General features: G+C 42.5%; 5 protein-coding genes across 5 annotated transcripts in view; 4 read left to right on the top strand and 1 right to left on the bottom strand.

The window, feature by feature from the left end:
* Nucleotides 1-18,087, bottom strand: part of LOC118421949 (zinc finger protein 208-like) — a 516,296-nt gene that overhangs the window by 12,721 nt on the left and 485,488 nt on the right. The gene's annotated exons all lie outside the window — the stretch shown is intronic.
* On the top strand, nt 340-1,777 carry LOC118421059 (the record flags this gene model as incomplete). The annotated part of the gene is given in 3 exon segments (XM_035828223.1): nt 340-453; nt 597-662; nt 1,120-1,777. Coding segments are annotated over 3 exon segments (377 nt in total), but the record flags the coding sequence as incomplete, so codon positions are not given.
* On the top strand, nt 3,218-8,289 carry LOC118421060 (U-scoloptoxin(05)-Er3a-like). Its single transcript, XM_035828224.1, has 4 exons — nt 3,218-3,349; nt 5,577-5,690; nt 7,011-7,076; nt 7,443-8,289. Exons 1-4 carry the CDS (start codon nt 3,295-3,297, stop codon nt 7,610-7,612), a joined length of 405 nt encoding a protein of 134 aa, XP_035684117.1. The 5' UTR covers nt 3,218-3,294; the 3' UTR covers nt 7,613-8,289.
* On the top strand, nt 9,043-13,315 carry LOC118420991 (zinc finger protein 33B-like). The gene is made up of 2 exons (XM_035828109.1): nt 9,043-9,168; nt 10,551-13,315. The coding sequence occupies exon 2, from the start codon at nt 10,651-10,653 to the stop codon at nt 12,103-12,105; it is 1,455 nt and encodes a 484-aa protein (XP_035684002.1). The 5' UTR covers nt 9,043-9,168; nt 10,551-10,650; the 3' UTR covers nt 12,106-13,315.
* On the top strand, nt 13,621-17,824 carry LOC118420973 (zinc finger protein 208-like). Its single transcript, XM_035828079.1, has 2 exons — nt 13,621-13,754; nt 14,879-17,824. Exon 2 carries the CDS (start codon nt 14,881-14,883, stop codon nt 17,701-17,703), a length of 2,823 nt encoding a protein of 940 aa, XP_035683972.1. The 5' UTR covers nt 13,621-13,754; nt 14,879-14,880; the 3' UTR covers nt 17,704-17,824.

Here is an 18,087-nt window from a genome sequence, read left to right as displayed (position 1 = left end):
ACAAATTCGTCCATAACACTGCCTTTGATCGAGTATTGTTGCCACCTGGAATTAGAGATATTCGACTTGAACTAAGTCTGTGCCGCATAGTTGTGCGTGCACAATGCGCTTAGGGTCACCAGAAGAATGTTAAGTCGTGATACTGCAGCTGCATGAAAGCGTTGTGCTTGATATGGGACCTTAGTTTTCCTAGCCTCGAGCCTTTATCATGCGGTCCTACAGACATTTCAAAGAACATTTTAAACATTTAAAACGTCGCCTGGTCGTACACTCATAGTGTTGGATGAATCTTGTCAGTACATGTCTTCCATAACTCGTAGTCCTATCGTTATACCCCAGGCGGTGCTCTGAAGTGTCGTTCGTGCGCCCTTCTTGACACCCGAGAAGAATGTCTGACCAAACCACCGAAGAACTGCAGCGCCTCCCAGGATGCCTGCTTGACAGTTCATAGGTGTAAGTCGCAATCTCCAAGCAGATGTTAGATAACGCTTTGTCTCAGTGTGGTAACATCGTGAATTGTGCGTCAAGGCTTTCTGTAACCTGCATATTTTACTTTGTGACTAATATTGAAAAAATGATGATGTCGAATTCTACAGATGTTGATATTGTTGGGAAGAGAACATGGAACAACTTCTGCTCAACAAGGAGCTATTGTAGATCAGGTACATTCTTTTATTTCATTTCGCATAGATCGCTTTAAACCTCTAAGTGAGGTTGGGTATCGAGCTCGCATGGATAAACAAATGTACATGAATTAGAATTTTAATCTATCTGAAAGATCAGTTTTACTCTAATATGGCCTTGGACTCATTGTTGCAAATGCTGTCCAACATTGACAACCTATTGTTACCTCATTTCAATTGTTATCTTTCGTGTATTTAGTCACGGTCTGGTGACATTGATCCCTTTACTGTTGTTTTGTTTGACTATTATTTTGTATTTGTTGCATTTTTGGAAGAATATCTTTATGTACTTAGCTTTTATTTGCTTATTTCTTATAGTTTATAGCTTGTTTAATCCTGTTGCCCACACCTCTCAAATCTCTTTCTGTGAATCTTGATCAATAAATCAATAAATAGATAAATAAATAGAAAGAAAGAAAGTCTTTCTTGTCTCCAGTTCAGGGGTTGAACCGCATAACGTGCGATGAGGGCGAAGGGGACCCTCATTTCGAATTCGCATGTTACTACTGCTGCAACACTGACGGCTGCGTGGGACCTACCGCACCTGGAGCCGCCTCCGCCGCTTGCGTCAGCATCGTCACCATGGCAACCGCCGCCCTGGCCGTCCTCCTGAAGAACGCCGCGGGGTTCTAGCCGCACGTCGCCATGACCACGAATGATGTCAAACGATGACGTCATATCCGCTAAAAGCAATGCATTTAATTTTCGTGCTGTTAGCCTCTCTGACATGATACATAAATGTAAGTCTGCTGAGACCAAAGAAATGTTTCTTTATCATGGTCCGCTTTTAGATCACGCCTTTGATTTGGCGGGCTTAGTCCGATATTGATGATTTGTAACTAAAATGTTTTGATTTAAACAATGAAGATATGTAACAAATCGAAATTTTTTCTTCATACAACCATTTAACAAGATTTTTCACGTTACGGAATCGTTCCATGTCAAACACAAACTAAGTTAATTATATGATGCAAATATGATAATAACTTCAAAATATGTATAACGTATATTCTATAAAAGAGGCAGTAATTCGCCAACCTAACACTGTAGGGGAGCTGGTGTCTGCTTGTGGTGACATAAACTTGGTAAAAACATGTTGGACTAAGTGTTATTATTCTCAACGTCAAGTACAACAGCCACATACTCTAGATGATGAAGGCTCACTACAGATGGTCATTTGATATATATTCTGTATGCCCTGTCTCTGTTGTGACCTGTACTTATAATTAGTTTAGTTGGGCCTTCATTCAGCCAAACTTGGGTTGGCCCATGGTACGAGAAAGATTCGCCATCAGCACATTGACAATTAGCCTGATTAAATCTCGCTTATAGCAGCCCGCCCAACATCCGCCGGCCAACTCCGCGGGGAGGGGCCAGTTACAGCCCTGGACAGCGGAGTTTGTGTTACACAGACTAATTGACAATGTTTTTCAGAATACTTGTCAGTAAGGAGCCCCATAATATTTACAGCTCCATTGTCCCTGCCCATTCTACCCACACATATTCAACTAGATTATCCGATTCCTTCAGTTTTAAACTACCTAAGCCCAAAACAAACTAAAAAAAGCGAACTTTTCTCTACCGTGCCATCAGTCTATGGAATGTACTACCGTCACACATCAAATCGCTGCCCAACATTTCACGATTTAAAAAGGCAATCCACCATCATGTATTCTCAAGTTAATAGTTTTTAATCATTGTGAATGCTTTTTATCTGTTATGTATATATATACATGTATGTTCGCGTTGTTTGTATGTTCGAACCCTGGAAGACTAGCCCTACGGGCTAAAGGGTATCTGAATAAAGGAATAAAGGAACAGCAGATTGATGACTTGCCAGACCAGCCGTGTATTCGAAACGACCGTGCAATGATCTGTCCGCTGGGGTGCGTAATGATCACATCCTGTCGTCCGAAATTGGGGCCATCAGACTTGAACTAATGCCTCAACATAGCTGCACTTATAGCATATAACTCTCTGTGAGAAACACAATGTAGAAGCACCCACAAAATGTGTGATATTCAGCATGTTTGATGATATTTCCGAAGTTAGACTTAATATATATTATTGAAGTGTTACGAATTAATTCATACATGTAGGCACCCGAAATGACAGTGGTAATGAAGATATAAAGACGTCATCGCATATAACTTGGCACATTGATATCTCTTGTGAATAGAAAATCATATTGTACTTCTAGGTTCACATAAAGTTCGGTGTAAAATCACCAAGTGAACAGTGAGTAAAAGTATTTTAGGGAAACGCCCCGAAACGGGTTTTCCTGCATTGAACGGGGCATGTCTGAAACACGTTTATCTTCACTTAACAAAGTCTTGCCTGAATACTCTTACATTACTTGTTTAATAGTTAACAACGTAGCTTGTAATAAAGAATCAACATTCAGTATCTCTTATGTCCAATTCAAACTCTAGAAACAGCGTTAAAATTCAGAAGCTGACCATGACAAAGTTTAATTGAAGAACGCAAAATATAGTTCAGTGCCGCTCCCCTCCTAGTAACGCATTCTGACAAGGTTAGCCATAAGGTGTTCCCGCGTCAGCTAGACCACAAGCACCGACAAAAGCTGCGAAAAAGTCAGGAATTTGTCATAATGAAGGGTTTCTTGTTTGTCGCCGCCTTTGCTCTTGCCTGGTATGTCACAACATGTAAGTTGTCCTTTCGTCTTGCAAATATTGTTGTACGCTTCTGAACTGTTGTAGTCCCCCTCCGCTAAGAACATGCGCTACACATGCTAATGCTTTGACCTGACATTCACGCAGGTTAGAGTTGTAATCTTTACAAGTCAATGGATATTGAACCTCTGAATCAAGAACGCGTAAAATTTCTTACTGAAACGTACAGAAAGAAATCACACGAAACGGGACAAGTTTGACTCCAATGCCATACATAGTTCGAGTCCATATAAAAATTACAAGATCAGGGCTTTAAACTCTTTTAAGCAGTGTTTATCAACAGCAGTATGACTGTCTCAGCAGGTACGACCATCCAGATGGCACGTGACTATTCCAACTATTCTCAAAAATTTAACTTCTTCCTACAAAAAAGGGAGAAAATTTAATTTGTGCGGTCAGAAAGCTGAGCGTTACTTTAAGCAAAGTTTTGTATCCAGAGTTCGAGTTTAATCAGATCTATTATTAGCTTAACAATTTACATACACGTCTACTCTTCCTGTGGTCCTTATAAACATACATAACTGGATAAAACCTACATGACACAGGAACATTACGCAAACAGATCTCGTATTCAAAGCGAATGTTAAAAATTATTACATAAGAGCTGATACGATACAATACGTGCATCACTGCTGCCGATAAGTCTAGGCACCGGACTCGAAGTAAGTTACCAGCGCCTGAGGGGTGCATCTCATTTAGGCAGTTTAAACAGGTCTTGCGTGTAAACAGCTCTAATCCCCCTCTTAACTCGGCATTGGCTTGCCATACCCGATTGAAAGTTGGTTGGGATACTTTTTTGCTACTGCCAGAGTATGGTTTTGGGTTGTGTACCTTGTTGCATAAGTTTGTTGTTGGCCCTCCTCCAACAATCCCATGACACAGCAGAGTTTACCAGAATTAAATGAAGTCAAACTTAACAAGTTCATTTTTGTTTTCTGGCGTCCATTCAGGTCTTCAGGTCTAAGCAGTTGATAGGTAAAGACAGTAAGTCCAAATTTTAAAACGTGAACGCTCACTGTGGTTTTAAAACAGTTTGTACGTGGCCCTCACTTACACCATATACTCCCTGTCCCAACATCTATTCACTACTAAAAATGTCATAAACCAGGAAGAAAGTTTGACCTCCAACCTTGATTTGAAGCTCGACTGCAGTACCGTAACTCGCCGGTGGGAGACCCATTGTCAATCTTAACCCCTATCCATACACAGCAGTACACACACACACACACACAAACACACACACACACACGCACACACACACACACACACACACACACACACACACACACACCACACACATACACACACAATCACACCACACACACATACACATACACAAACACACACACACACACACACACACACACACACACACACACACACACACACATACACACATACACACAAACAAACATCTAGTTAAGACGGAAAAGGTGAACCATTTCTTTGTATGACCGCTACTCACCTACCAAATTTCATCAACATCCATTAACAGCTTCTCTAATCATGTTGCCGACAAAGAAACGCATACAGATCAAAGCCCACTGCAGTACCGACGGAAAATGACAGGTGGACCATCTTTGAACTTGACCGTCATTTCCACAAACGCTAGTCATCAAATACTAGATAACATGAAAAAACATTCACAGGTTCTCGAGTTATGATCTTGACCTACATACAGACCCACACCATGACATAACTGAAAACAACCTTCTTGACGACGGTAACAATGAAAATGAAACTCTTAATTTTTGATGCTAAAACAAAGTACATGTAACTAAACACCCATTTGTGCAAGTCACTCGAGGGGTATACCTATTTGCGTTATCTTGAGATCTATTGCTTCCGTTGATCTATATATTTTTCATCATATTCTGCTGTTGATATTTATATTTCAGGAAGGGGCCAGATTAGCCCATCATAGCTAGAGAGTACGAATGAATAAAGATCTTTATTGTACATTTGTGCTCACTAACAATCTAGGCACAGGTCCAAGTGAAAAGAATGCAGCTCCTGGTAATTCTATGTACAAATTGTGTGAGGATGTGATATCAAATTAAAACTTAAAGTCTAAAGTATACTAGTACACACATGATAAACTTCTTCTCGATTCTTAAGACAGTTGCAAATGTAAAGGTAGATGGAGTTAAAACGCATGGTTTGTCTAATGTATGTAACACAGGCTATTTTCTTGTGTCAGGCGGAGCACTGAAGTGTCCAAGGTGCACCCTGCTGGACTCCAGGGCTGCGTGCCTGCGGGCTGCCCAGGTGACCTGTAGCGGAAATAACCCCTACTGCAAGACCACTCAGACCAGTACGTCATTTTTTTACTCTGTGACCGGAGGGTAACCTCCGTCGACAGAATATTGTGATCGGTGGGGGTAATGAGTGTTCGAATCTGTATATCTCTGTTCTGTTTGCCGCATTTGTATGTAGTTTGGCATGTTGTCTTCACCTAATTGCGCGATGGTTCACATTGTTTTTTTTTTTGCGGTAGCTGTTGTTATAATCGATGTAATAATTTCAGATATCACCCCTACCTCTCTCGTTGTATTGGTCCAGATCTCCTTTATTTCGGCGCGTTAGGTGTTGCGGTAATTCGATATTGCCAAGCAGATGTTGTGTGATGCATAAATCGTGTGAGAACTGCTTTCGCGGTAGAGGAATTCCTAAACAGATGTTGGACTCTGGCTTCCTAATTTGCTATTATTGATGGTTGAAAGCTTTTTTCGGAAACAGATTATGCGCACGCGGATGGCATCCATAGAAAATGTTTGCAACATGGCTTTGGTTGGTACAAAAGAGTCCGCCATGTACATAACAGAAGGCGATGAAAAGTTGCCAATGGCTATGTTACAATTTGAAATATTCTTTTAAAAAAGAAATCCTGAAACATTTATCATTTTCTTGTGATTTTTATTGGTAGATGAGAAGTGAAGAAAACCCGAAATTTATATAACTGGCGGCAATTAATTATTGGGCCAGGGGGCAAGCCAGATTTAATAGATATGCAATACCTTCACTCATATTGTTTTGCCTATGTGTCGATATTGACCTTACCTTAGACGTTAGACCTTAGATCCTCCCGCAACAATGTTGCATTGGTCAACTCGTTGGGCGTCCTTTCTCCATAGGTTGCAGTCTTGTGCTGCTACTGACATAATTTCCATGTTGTTCAGACCCATTTCCTTCCCGTCGTTTAATCTTGTTCGTCTTAGTGCCCATGTCCACATAGCAAAGTATGAAATATATATTTGTTATGTTATCTTATATAAAATCACATACCACGGCTCCTAAAGTAGAAATTGTGAAAATATGAGGGGGGGGGGGGGTTCTACACTGCGTTGAAAATATGAAAAGTAGAGATGATCAAATGCTGATATACCTAAAATGTCACACATTACAAATATTACAAAAGTTTCTATCCGACTGTGACGCAGGGGCAGAATTACCTTACTTCGTGGTCACGTGAAATTATGAATGTAAAGGAAAGATTTCCACCATTTTCTTTCTTCCTTTATTCATTAATCTTTTAGGGTAGTCCCTTCAGTTTAAAAATGATTTCCCAAAGGGAGCCCTGCAAGGCCTGTCCTTGGTGCTGAATGCTGGTTACATGTTCAATTTGGTTTTTCAGAGAATCCACTCTTCAGTGGGGAGAAATGGGCCAACGCGTGTGCAACAAAGGCGGCGTGTGACTCAGGTACAGTAAGATCTTACATGTAAAGGGCGAGATAAGAAGTTACCTGTGTTCTAAAGAACTAGTACTTGTAAATACTACACGTTAGATATGGTAGAAGACGGAACACATTTTATTTCAAATTGTTCGCTCCACGATCAAAATAGAACAGAGCTCTTTGGGGTACCTGAGTCCTCACCTATCTCTTCACGTCTACCATTTATGAACACCACTTCCTGCCACTCATGCCAATTGATCTTTTGCCCTGCCCCTTTGATCTCTTCTATAAGACAGCCATTCAAACAAACAGACACACCGGTAGGTGATTAGTAGATTACCCAAACGGACGAGCTTTCAAGTTTTAAAAAAAATGCCCCGTTTGTGTTTCAGGCAAGGCAGCCAACCCCAGAACATGCAAGCCTACGGAGGCCACTTCAGTCTGTGTCTACTGCTGCAACACTGACGGCTGCGTGGGCGCTGCATCCGCCGCTCGGGTCAGCATCGTCACCATGGCAACCGCCGCCCTGGCCGTCCTCCTGAAGAACGCCGCGGGGTTCTAGCCAGCCGTACGTCGCCATGACGACGGATGACGTCAAATGGTGTCATTTCCGCTAAAGGCAATGCATTTTTAGCTTGCTGTCAGCTTCTCTGACAGATAATTCTGCTGAGATCTAGACCAGAAAGACGTGTCTTAGTCCAGTCCGCTTATTTCAGATCATTTTTGATTTTGCGGGGGCGGTGCGAGTGGCTTAGACCGAAGCTGAAGATTTAATATAAAGTTACAAAAAGATTCTATGCAAAACACATACTGAGACGCCTAACAAATCGAATTTTAATTTTTACAACAATTCAAGCAACATATAAAATTCATTTTGCCAAATCGCTCCGTGTCAAAACAAATCAATTTACTTATTTTCTAATGCTTTAACACAAAGGTATCATGATTTTAGATTTCAATTAACGTTTTATGGAAATTTCGACTTGTTTGTAAAAAAAAAATCGTCCTCCTTACACCGAGACGCCTGGTGCCTGCTTGCAGAGAAATAAACTTGGTAAACTAAAAACAAGTCGGATTGATTTTTTTATTATCATCATCAAGTACTGCAGCTGCACTGTTCGTTATAATAAAGGGTCACTCGAGAATGTAATTGTTTATAATTCTCAACTTTGCTTCAAACGTCATTTCAAAGTAGCTGTCACTTTTTCAATTGTTCTTTTCAGCAAGACTAAGTGATACACAAAACTCGTTTTGTCTGGTTTCTTTTGTGGTGTGTGTGTGTGTGTGTGTGTGTTTTTGCTTCGGCTGTCTGAATGAATAAATGAATGAATAAATGAATAATAATGAATGAATGAACGAACTAGCGAATGACTGAAGATGGGCCATTTGAATCACTTCAAACAATGCCTCATTCCGGCAAAATGTCCGTATACCATGAGACGTTTACAAGGCTAATGAACAGCGGAGTTCACTGGTACTGCAGGATTAAAGAGTGACCTTCGCACAGCGTAATGACGATTCCCGGTGTCAGTGTGTCGACTGGATGTACCGGTTTGGTAATTTGCGTCGCCATCTTTGTCAGCGACTCAATTAACTAATTTTTTCTCACAGTATTAAACATTAGCCTGATTAAATCTCGCTTATAGCAGCCCGCCAAACATCCGCCGGCCCCTAGAGGGGCGGGGAGGGGCTAGGGGCCAGTTAGAGCCCTGGACAGCGGAGTTTGTGTTACATGAAGTGCCCAAGCGACCACCTGGAGTTATCCCGTATTGATACATCGTGTACTTGTAGCTTGTTGCCTCCATGTATCTTAACGATACAGGTTACACAGAAAAAGAGAGATCTGTTATTTATTATCGGCGTTCTGGTCAAATAGTGTCATCAAATAAACTACAGTATCCACGTCAAGCCAAGGAAATCTGGATGGTATACTATGACCTGTGTTGCTTTGGTCTGGGAAATCAGGTTTTCGAACTTTGACCTTTGACCTTTACTCTCGTAACTTTTGGTGTTTCCGCCATTTTGAGCAGAGGAAGACCGAGGAAGTTTACTCATTTGTATCTCTAATTTGAGACAAATTTTAACTGATTTCCGTGCTGCAACATTTGAAACAGGCAGGTAAGAATTCGAAGGCTCGCTTGATGGGGACAAGGTGGCAAGTTTAATCTAGGATGATGTCATTGAACAATTTAGATCGTCTTTGAATGGGGAGGGGGTGCACAAGGATCAGATCGGTTAGGCCTGCCTAGGGGAAAAATGTTGTGTTTCAAGTTTCCGTCATGAAAAACATAGGGTCGGTAGGTAGGGATTATATATTCTTTCTTTCTTTTTTTTAGAATCTGGCCAAAGCTCTAGACTAGTGTTACAAAACTCAAGGTTAAGCCAGTAAAGCCATGTCGGCTGCATCCTGAATATATCATAATCATTGCAGAGATATTTTGAAGCCATTTAGGCCACAGCACAAGTAAATTTTATGGATGACATCCTCTGCAGACTGCAAAATTAGTGCGATAGGGCGAATACCCTGGGAAAACGCAGACTCCTTCGAGGCACGCAAGGCCTAGTTTACCGATCCCCACCACACGCGCGCACGGGACACCCCACGCCTAACACCCGCCGGCCCGACGAACCAGCTGGCCTCAACTATCGCTTTGCCTCAGCGAGTGATAGTTGGGGACCGGCGTAAGTGCGGCCAGCTGGTAGTGGTGGGGCGGCTGCATAGAGGCGGGAGGGCGCGCGTTAGGCAGGGGATCGGTAACGTTATCTCTTATTTGCGAAGCTTCTCGAGCTGGTTTCCCAGGGTATAGGGCGAAAGAAAACAAGATGGGTGAAAAAAAAAACAAGATGGCTACATTTTCAAAAATAGGCACCATAAAGTTGTGATGACTTGTAAAAAGAATTAAGGGGACAAAACATGCATGGTATCAGAGCCAACAAGGCATTCATTCCTGTATTTAAGACATGTACTGGTGTGGGTAAAGTGAAACTAGTGTGGTAGACTGGCATCACCAACAAAGTTGGTAACCACACTCATAGCTCCCATATTGGTGTCACTTCTACAACTATCCAATAAGTTTCTTTTCTACAACTAGTACAGTCCTGGGTACCTTGCAAGTGTCACTTCTACAAGTACAATTATTAGGCTACACAACACAACACAACACAACACAATATATTTGCTCATTTTGGTACTTAATCATCATGTTGACCATCCCTGCAGAAGAAGAAAATTCTTGTTTTTTTTCTGAAATCAGGCAAAAATTAATGCACGCGCGGATGTCATCCATAAAATTTACTTGCTGTGGCCTTATTTTGAATTCTTCGGAGAAATTTGATTTGATTAGCCAAGTGCACCATGTCACCTCTTCTTTTGTTGATGAGTGTTCTGGGTTCTTTACTTTCCCTGTAATGAATTTGATGAATTATTATGAATCACATAAACTCGGTATGGTCATCCAATTGATACTGAATAATAAATTGTCTGCGGATCACTTTTCTAGGGTAGCAATTGGACAAGCCGTGTGTTCACTGTTAAATGCTGACCCACCTGACATCCTGTGAACGCGACTGATACAGCGACAGGTACTACGATAGGGCAGCATGACAAGGAAAAGGACATCCCAAAGGCTCACAAAGGAACAGACACGTGTAAGCTCGATCCCACTAGAAATAAAGTCCTCTTCACGCCGAAATACACAGGCCCAAACAAGACGTTCAAACAGGTGTGTAGCAGAAGGTGTGAAGGGCACACTTCACATCTGTGAAGAGTGTGGATTCAAGGCTGCTTACAAGTCCCACTTGTCCCGACATTTGAGAAAACATACAGGTGAGAGGCCCTACAAGTGTGACAAGTGCGAATTTTCTGCCGCGCAGAAGTACAATCTAGATCAGCACAAACTTAGACACAGCGGTGAGAAGCCCTACATTTGTGGAGAGTGCGGATACAGGACGGCTCACAAGTCCAGCATTTCTGTACACATGAGGACACACACTGGTTCAAAACCCTACAAGTGTAATCAGTGCAACTATTCTGCTGCACAGAAAAACAACGTAACGCAACACATGCTCAAACATAGCAGGGAGAAACCCTACATATGTGGGGAGTGTGGGTACAGGGCCAGTCGGAAATCCTATGTAACTGCGCATATAAGAAGACAAACATGTAGAAAACCTTTCCAATGTGACATTTGTGACTTCCGTGCTACACTGAAAGGCCATTTAGACCAACACATGACTGAACACATGAGTGAGAATCCCTTCGTGGACGAAGAGAATGGATGCAGTTCAGCTAAACCATCCCGACAGTGCAACCATTCAACCGCTATGAAAATAAGATTTAAGCAACACATGGCCAATCACACTGACGGGAAAACCTTCTTGCGTGGAAAAGGCAAGAAAAGGACGGTAGACAGATCATCACGAACCAAACATACTAGGAATCAGGCAGACGACAAAGCCTACAAATGTGACCAGTGTGACTATTCTGCGAAACAGAAACTCCGTTTGGATGTCCACAAGGCCAAGCACACCGGAGACATACCATTCGTGTGTGGGGAGTGTGGGTACAGCACGGCTGACAAATCTTGCCTATACCGACACATGAGAAAACATACGGGCGAGAAACCCTACAGATGCGACCTGTGTGACTATTCTTCCGCACATAGAATCAGTTTGGTCCAGCACATGACTGAGCACACTGGCGTTAAACCCTACAAGTGTGAGGAGTGTGGATACAGGACGGCTGTCAGCTGTAATCTATCCCGACACATGGCGCGACACACCGGTCAGAAAGCCTACATGTGCGGAGAATGCGGGTACAGAACAGTGAACAGTGACCACCTGAAAGTACATATGAGAAAACATACGGGTGAGAAGCCCTACAAGTGTGAGCAATGTGACTTTTCCTCTGCGCGGAAAGGTACTTTGCGACAACACATGGCTCAACACACGGGTGAGAAAGCCTTCATGTGTGGGGAGTGCGGGTACAGGGCAGTGCAGAAAATTAATCTGTCCCGCCATATGAAAAAACACACTGGTCAAAAACCTACAGTGTGATCAGCATCATTTGAAAATGTAGAGTTAAAAGTTGGCACTCTGCTAACATCACATGTAATTTGAAGGATTTTTTGGTCAGTTTTGAGTGGCATATCATCATTTTTTAATGTACAGACACTGTTGAACAAGCAAATAATAGCAAAACACAACTACCCTAGTTAAAAATTAGCGTTGTGGCCCTTATTTTAGCGTAGTGGTCACAAACTATAGCACAGTGGCCCACTAAAATGCACTTTAAGATATTAGCCAATCAGCATAAGATATTGTAGTAGATACTATTTTAGATAATACATTTGTACATAGTTTTTTTGCACATTTGCACTTAGAATATAGATAGAATATACTTAAGTTATATCCTATCATTGTTAAATCCCATTTGTATTGTCTCTGTTTTTGTTAGCAGGGCTAGCCCTTTGTAGTAGCCACAGGCTACTTTGGGCAGCCCTGGCTGTGCGTGCTGAACAGCCAATCCAATAAATAATAAATAAGATACGTATATCTATATGTAATTATGTACATTTTTTAAAAATTCTATCCATACCTTGACTAAAATTCGTAGATGTTTTTGTGTAGCATTGTAGCCTCTGTGCTGTAAATAGTCTACCAATGTACACCAGTATCTTAGATAAGTGCCTAGAAGCAAGGAGGTTAATACTTTAGGAAGGAGTAAAACTTCATGCTCGCAGCCAACATAGAACAATGAGCTGTCTAGTTTCCCTACAGCGCCTCAAAGATAGTGTTAAAGCTGGCCATGTAGTATAGCCAGTACCTGTTTGACTCCCTTTGGCCGGCTATACTCCTTGGCCAGCTTTGATACTATCTCTAAGGCACCTTATGGTCTGCTTGGATACAAGAAAGCTCATTGTTCTATGTTGGCTGCGAGCATGAAGTTTTAACCTTCTTAGTTTATTGTAAATTCATCAGGAGGGCTAATTGCAGGTAACATAAAAGGAGACAAACAAACAAATAGTGTAGAAGTTAGTATAGAATATGTCTACTCTAGTCTAAAAGCTAACACTAAACTGTAACTCTTTTACTGAGGCAGTGCAAGATGAAGGACCCCACCTTTTCTATGATGTGTGGGTTCTGTGAGGGTAGTTTACTTAGGAGGTTAAGTTAATAAGAGATAATAAAAAATGGCTGTCTAGAGAGAGACAGGAATACAGGAGAGAGGATGCGACAGTGTGGAATAAAGATTGTTCCGCTGCAACTCTTGTGTGTCTATCATCCTTTTATTCTTAATGACTACCTCACAACTACTAGCGACCTACAATGTAGCACCTATCTGAACATAAAAAAGGAACTCATATTTGTAAAATTGCACAGATGATACAAGGGTTCGAAGCGATTGAAATTTTGATCGATGGTCTTAGCTGCTAATATGAGAACAAGTGCGATCAGCTAGTGATCATGACAATTCTTCTGGGCAGAAATGCACTGACGAAGCCAGAATATGATGTAATCCGTCATTTGTGTTTGGGCATGCGTAATCAGGTTTGTAAATCTTGACCTTTCACCGCCGGTGACCCGTGATGATTACGCTCTTCCGCCATTTTGCGCACCGACAGGACGATCGTTTTATCCGAATCTTAGACGATTTTCCTGACAATTCAACGTTTTATCGACCCATCAACCAAAGCAGAACAAAGGTAAGACCACTGATCGTAGGAAACGTGCACTGGTTGATGTTTTTACGACAGCAGGATAGAGAAACAACGTTTACTTTGGGGTGAACGGTACGGTGCATCGGTTTTGAAGGGGGAGGGGGTACAGCGAGTGAAACGTTTGACTTGGACATGAATAAATTTTGTATGTCCATTACGCAATTAACTCCTGTGTAAGTTTTGATGCTATTGTTTCGTCATTGATTAAAGGTAAACTAGAGCTTCACGAACACATACCTTTGCCAAATAGGGGAACCCTTATTTGGCAAAGGTCTGTAAGTGTAATGAATTTATGCCTGTTTTTTGAGGCCTTGTTGTAAACCGTTGGTGTTATGATGGTCTTTCATGGATTAACTGGATTCTAGAGTTCCCTACTTCATTAGCAGATTATGCATTTGTTCAGTCTCATCTTAGTGTTTTCTCATAAGTTATGTAAATGTGACACTAATTTACATGATTTATGTCTAATAATGGTCACCTTCACTAAACGTCATGATGTTGCAAGCCACTTTTCATTGAGGTCATGTGGAAAAGTAACTAAGGGTCAGAGTCAGACAAAATATAACAAAGATACAGATTGTATCATTCAATTTAGTCCTGATACATCTCTGTTGTTGGCATCCGTCTGTCTCGGAAGACAATGGTAGGCAGACGGGTTTTTAAAGCGATCCGTCTGCCTGGCCTGCAGTTGGGTTTTTAAGGTGAAGGAGGGGTGTGCACGTCCTTCTCCACCCTCTCGTCCACTATCGCACTAGTCCTACAGGGGCAACTGTATGCAATGCGTAAGACAGCCCCAGCAGATGCAGGTTTGTTGTTTGGAGTTTCTGTCTCCTAGAAGGACTTCCGACCAAGGATGCAAGGGGTTCCTCCTACCCCTGACTCCCTACCCTCCCTGACTCCTAGTCCTACCCCTTCTTGTGTCATGGCCCGTGCGTCATGCCTGAACATGCCCCTATGCCAAATCTCTTACGCATAATTATTACACATACTGTACATGGTCACCCATAGTCCCATACAGTGCCCTTCTTAGTCCCTATCACCTGTGCGGATGCCCTATTACTATACATGACTGAGGAACCTCTTCAACAATGTGTTTGTTTCCTTTTTAGAAATGGAAGAGAGATGCCACCAGCTTTCTGTGGACGAATTACCAGCTGTACACTCTGGGAACGAGACAGCCAACAGCAGGGAATTAGACACAGGAAGGCAGCAGGATAAGGAAGAGGACATCATATGCAAGGAAACGTGCAGGGAAAAAACTGCCCATTCTTTAGTACTACAGGGTCAAGCAGAGCAGACAAACAGGCTTGCAGTGAAACGTGCTAGCGATGAACTGTTCTCATCTACGGAAGGTGCCTATAAGGCAGCTCCAAAGTCTAAAGTATCAAAACATGCAAGAACAGATGCAGGTAAGAAACCTTACAAATGTGACCTGTGCGGATATTGTGCTACGCATATATGGCAGTTAGAGCGACACATGGCTAAGCACTCAGATGCGGGAGATACGCCATACAAGTGTGAGGAATGTGGATTAAGAACAGCTGATGAGTCTTACCTTTCCAAACATATGAGAACACACACAGACGAGAAACCCTTCCAATGTGACCAGTGCGACTATTCTGCTACACAGAAAGAAGATTTAGACCGTCACTTAGCGCTGAAGCACAACAGAGAAAAACCCTTCATGTGTGGAGAGTGCGGGCACATGGCAGTTGGCAAGCCGGAATTTTACAGACATATGAGAACGCATCCAGGTGTCAAACCGTATAAGTGTGACCAGTGTGACTATTCTGCTATATATAAAAGTATTTTAGACCGCCACATGGTGATACATACTGGAGACAAACCCTACATGTGTGGGGAGTGTGGATACAGGACAGCTGACAAGTCTGCCCTAACAAAACACATGAGAACTCACACAGGGGAGAAACCCTTCAAATGTGACCAGTGCGACTATTCTGCTATTCAGAAAGGCCAGCTAGACCGACACGTATTATCAAGGCACACCGGAGAAAAACCCTACATGTGTGGAGAGTGTGGATACAGGACTTCAGACAAGTCTTGCCTTTCTAAGCACATGCGCAAACACACTGGTGAGAAACCCCTCATGTGTGGAGAGTGCGGGTACAGGGCAGCTGACAAGTCTCAACTTTCCAGACATAAGAAGACCCATCCAGGCGCAAAATGTTATAACTGTGACCAGTGCGACTATTCTACTGGACTGAAAGACAATTTTGAGCGACATGTGGCTAAACACACCGGTGACAAACCCTACATGTGTGGGGAATGTGGATACAGAACAGCTGACAGGTCTTCTCTAACCAAGCATATGAGAACTCACACAGGTGAGAAACCTTATAAATGTGACCAGTGTGATTATGCAGCTACACAGAAAGGCCAGCTAGACCGACACATGGCTAAACACACCGGAGAAAAACCTTACACCTGCAGCAAATGTGACTACAGGACAACTGACAAGTCTTACCTTTCTAGACACATGAAAACCCACCTAGGTGCGAAATCTTATAAATGTGACCAGTGCGACTATTCTGGACATGTAGGTCATTTCGACCGACACATGGCTAAACACACCAGAGAAAAACCCTACATGTGTGGCGAGTGTGGATACAGGACGGCTACTAGATCTGACCTAACCAAACATATGAGAAAACACACAGGTGAGAAACCTTATAAATGTGACCAGTGTGACTATTCAGCTGCACAGAAAGGTAGTTTAGGCCGACACATGGCTAAGCACAATGAGGACAAACCCCACAATGTTTCCGCAGAGTGTGGTTACAATACAGATGAGAAGTCTCACCTTCTAGTACATATGACCAAACACACTGATGAGAAACCCTTCATTTGTGGAGAGTGCGGGTACAGGGCAGCTGACAAGTCTGAACTTTTCACCCATATGACAGAACATACGGGTGAAAAACCTTATAAATGTGACCAGTGTGACTTTTCTGCTGTAGAGAAACACTGTTTAGACCAACATGCTGCTCAACACACCGAAGACAAACCCTACATGTGTGGGGAGTGCGGATACAGGGCAGCTGACAAGTCTGAACTTTCCACACATATGAGAGAACATACAGGTTCGAAACCTAAGTGTGACCAGTGCGACTATTCTGCTATAGAGAAACACTGTTTAGACCAACACATGGCTAAACACACTGGAGACCACTTGAGTGACGATTGTGGTTACAGTATGGATGAGGGGTCTCTCCTTCTGGTGCACATGAATGAACACACTGATGAGAAACCCTTCATGTGTGGAGAGTGCGGGTACAGCGCATCTGACAAGTCCGAACTTTCCACACATATGAGAGAACATGCACGTTCAAAACTTTATAAGTGTGATCAATGCAACTTTTCTGCTGTAGAGAAGCACTATTTAGACCAACACATGGCTCAACACACCGAAGACAAACCCTACATGTGTGGAGAGTGTGGGTACAGGGCAGCTAACATGTCTGAAATTTCCACACATTTGAGAGAACATACAGGTTTGAAACCTTACAAGTGTGACCAATGTGACTATTCTGCTGCACAGAAACGTTGTTTAGACCGACACATGGCTAAACACACTGGAGAAAAACCCTATATGTGTAATGAATGCGGATACAGGACGGATAACAGTTATAACATGTCCCGACATGTGAAAAAGCACACTGGTGAGAAACCCTATACGTGTGACCATTGCGGATTTTCTGCTGCACGTAAAGACAGCCTAGAAGCACACATGGCCAAACACAATGAAGACAAACCCTACATGTGTGGGGAGTGCGGGTTCAGGACCTCTCTCAAGCCTACCCTAATCGTCCATATGAGAAGACATTACATAGAATTAATCCGTGCAGAAGAGCAACAGGCAGAAAACAAATCAGAGCTCTCTCCAGAACCCGTCCTTCCATCCATCCAGGGATGAAAATTCGATCGTTAGGACGGAAAGAAACATCTCCCCATCTGTCTCCAAAACCCTGAACTCATGACATGAACCTGTTGAAAATGTGATTTTGATTACATCGGCTTAGAATGACAGATTTGACAATTGGTGTGATGGAAAAAAATGAAAAAGCTGGAGACAGCCTTAGGCCTGGAACAGTTGCTAGTACAGTCAAACCTGTCTATAGTGGCCACTCAAGGGACCGGACAAATGTGGGCACTATAGACAGGTGGCCTCTGTATAGAGGTGGCAACTTGTAGATAAAATACCCAAGAGACCGACAAAAAGTGGCCACTATGGACAGGTGGCCCCTCTATAGAGGTGGCCCCTAATACAGGTTTGACTGTATGTTGTATGTAGGCTACT

The sequence above is a fragment of the Branchiostoma floridae genome, chromosome 8 (assembly GCF_000003815.2).
Source record: "Branchiostoma floridae strain S238N-H82 chromosome 8, Bfl_VNyyK, whole genome shotgun sequence".
Taxonomy (NCBI): Eukaryota; Metazoa; Chordata; class Leptocardii; order Amphioxiformes; family Branchiostomatidae; genus Branchiostoma; species Branchiostoma floridae.
Note: the sequence above shows the minus strand (reverse complement) of the source record. Positions and strands in the feature narration are given on the sequence as shown.